The 3,076-nt window shown below is 41.3% G+C and overlaps 1 protein-coding gene across 1 annotated transcript; it reads right to left on the bottom strand.

The window, feature by feature from the left end:
• LOC105321869 (small conductance calcium-activated potassium channel protein) lies at nt 1-2,596 on the bottom strand. Its single transcript, XM_011420347.4, has one exon. It carries the CDS (start codon nt 1,705-1,707, stop codon nt 346-348), a length of 1,362 nt encoding a protein of 453 aa, XP_011418649.2. The 5' UTR covers nt 1,708-2,596; the 3' UTR covers nt 1-345.
• Between the last annotated feature and the right edge of the window lie 480 nt (nt 2,597-3,076).

Here is a 3,076-nt window from a genome sequence, read left to right as displayed (position 1 = left end):
TTATTAAACATTTTTAACTTGTAGTTTAATTCAGAATAACATACCTTGTACAAATCTTTCTTAATTATTTATATCTCATGGCTCTCCACACTTTTCACATCTGCATGTTAACAAGGAAAATACCAAAACAAAATCCTAACCTAGTCTAGCTTTTGAGCTATTTTCACATTTCTATACACACCACCACAATACACTAAAGCTAGATTCTGTGCTCCAATCTCCACTCTCTACATTCTCTCTAAATGTGGTGTTATGCGTTTAAAGCATTGAGTTTTATATCTAAAGAAGCATTTGTAAAAAAAAAAAAAAAAATCGCACAATGAACGTGTGATTATACATGTACCATCATTCTTTCAGAATTTTTAGAATAGCGTTAATCTTGTCATGAAGGGACATGATTTTGGACTCTAGATTATCCACTTTTTCCTCCAAAGTTAGCTGTTTACACCGGATAATCTCTATTGACCTACTTGCCTCGTTCTGAGTTTTGTTTACCTCCGTCATAGTAATGGAGGCATCCACAAGACGTCGTTGTGCAGCTTTGATTTGGCGAATGTTATAAATAGCCTCCAGCAACTTTGTCTGGTAAGACAGCGCCATGGAAGAATTTGCCTTAAGTTTGCGAAACTTATATATGAACCAGCCGGATTTCATTACGTTGGCGGCCTCGTTTTTCAGTCTCTTGTCGAGGTTGACGTCGAGAACAAAGTCGTGGACGTACTTCTCGCTGCGACTGAGCTCTAGTTTTCTGGCTAAGACTGCTACGACCAGAGCAGTGCATCCCGCCCCCATCATACCCGTGATCACGGCAATGCCCCTCCCGCAGTAGGTACTCGGCTTTATGTCCCCATATCCTACGGAAAGAAACGTAATCGCCACCAGCCACATCGTGTTGAGCAAATTCGAATGCACAGATTCATCGGCGGTGTCGCTCATCTCACACAACCGCAGCACCCAGCTTGCTATTAAGAAGGACACAATCATGATAATAGTTAGCACATAGTCAGGGTACATAGTCATGAGGGACTTGAATATAAACCTGAAATTAAAGTGGATTCGGTTCAGAGCTCCAAGACTCTGCGACGAAGCGTCTTCGTACAGTTTGCTGTGTAGCATTATGAACCGACACACGAGGAACAGTCGTAGAAACATCGGTAGCGCAAGAATAGTGTCTAGGGGAACACGAAGCTTGCGGTAGTGCTCTCCTTCAGCCACAGTGGCGGGCCAAGTGGTGTCGAAATCGCCTGGGATTGGATGGATAGAACACACGATGATTTCGAACGTAATCTGTATAATTCTCCGCGCGGTCAACGGTATTCTCCAGTCATCCACGCAATTGTTAACGATGAAGAGCTGGATGTCCAACCGGTGGTATATCCCCAGGAAAATCAGCAGCGCCACCGTGGAGGCAGTGATCGCCATCTTCATGAGGTGGGAGGGGAGGGAGGACCGGTGGTAGACTTTGGCGGCCGTCAGTTCCGTCTGTGTTACCATTAACAGGATGCCAAACAGAGCAAAGATCAAAGCCACGTCACTTGAACGCTTCCTTTTGACGAACAGTTCTTTGCGTCTGGCGAGTCTGCTACCCACCGTCTCAAATCGGCCCGGGGGTGAGTCCCCTGCCTCATTTTCCAGCGTTTTGTATTTCTTGAGTTTTCCATTTAATCCCACTAGTGGAATACCGGGATTTTCCCTTGTAGAACTCATTTCAGAAATAGTTCACCATCACTGTATTATATTATCAAATTAAAATAGATTAGAATTTGTTACCTATTGATAGATATAATATTCCAATCCTCCTCATTTTCCGGACAGAAATCGAATGAGCGGATATGCATCCTTTGTATTATTGCAAATAATTTCCAGCAGAGAGACAGGAAGAGGGTTTTGGATTTTACAATACATCACAGTCACACGAGCGTGAAATATAATAGCGGTTTAAAATTGCAATCCTCAAACTTCTCCGCCATATGACAAAATATTGAATTTTTCCTCCGGTTCCGCCGTTCGACGTTATACATGTATAATTTGTCTCGCGTGTTCTCTGGATCTCCGGAGTGCCCACTGTTCCGAATGGAAGACTTTTGCTATCCGGATCGTGTTTCCGAAAACTGCATTTTCCGGACGGCTGTTAGTTTTATAGTCCATAAATCGTTTCCACCACCACCATTGTGAAATCTATACTTACATACATATATTTGTGAAACGTAATGCATTCACGAATCTCAGGCATCCAATCGCGATATATTTCTTACCGAAGCTGTCACTCTACATTATTTTATAAATGATCGCTCTGCTGTGATGGAATCGATACAGTCAAATGAAACCGAAATATCCATTGTTTATATTTTCCTTTACCCTTCGATCGATCGACAGTCTCCGAACGACTTAACATCAATTGTCATCTGTATCCATGTTTTCAACGTGTACGCCACCTATCAAACGACGCCCCAGTCAGCTATGGAGCATTGCTTTTAAAAATGTCGGCATTAATAATTCATCCTTTTATCTTCCATACGATATTTCTGGATCGAGATGAAGAACAGAGGAACTTTCGAATTGGTCATGAGAAAAGGGGTTTATTTTCGAAGCTTTTTTTCCCACCATGGCCTCATTTCTACACTTTTCCCTTGCCTCTCATCTCGAAAAAGACTTAAGTAGCGAGGGAAATTAAGAGTTGTTCATTACGCTAATTAACAAAATATCAATATGATTATTTTACCAGCTATAAGGTAATAATGGGACAGCGCGGTGAAAAAAAAATAAGGACCTTGGGGAAATTACAATTCTTTGGAATTGGTGTTTATTTCAGGACACCATTGTCTTTGAAACACAAGTGAATTATACATATCAGTGTTGTATCATCACCGTTCTTTACCATCGTTTCAGTAATGCAACCTCACCCCCCCCCCCCCCCTCCCTCCCAGCCAAAAAAAATTGAAATGATAGAGCAAATAAGCATATTCTAGTTTTCCAAAGAAAAATTGGTTTATTTAATTTTCAATTTTACTGGACACATAATTAATATGATTTCGTGGTGATTTCAAAGTATACACACTAATTTGCAACTGCAACC

Source organism: Magallana gigas, chromosome 9 (genome assembly GCF_963853765.1).
Source record: "Magallana gigas chromosome 9, xbMagGiga1.1, whole genome shotgun sequence".
NCBI classification, from domain to species: domain Eukaryota; kingdom Metazoa; phylum Mollusca; class Bivalvia; order Ostreida; family Ostreidae; genus Magallana; species Magallana gigas.
This window is presented reverse-complemented; position numbering and strand designations above follow the sequence as displayed.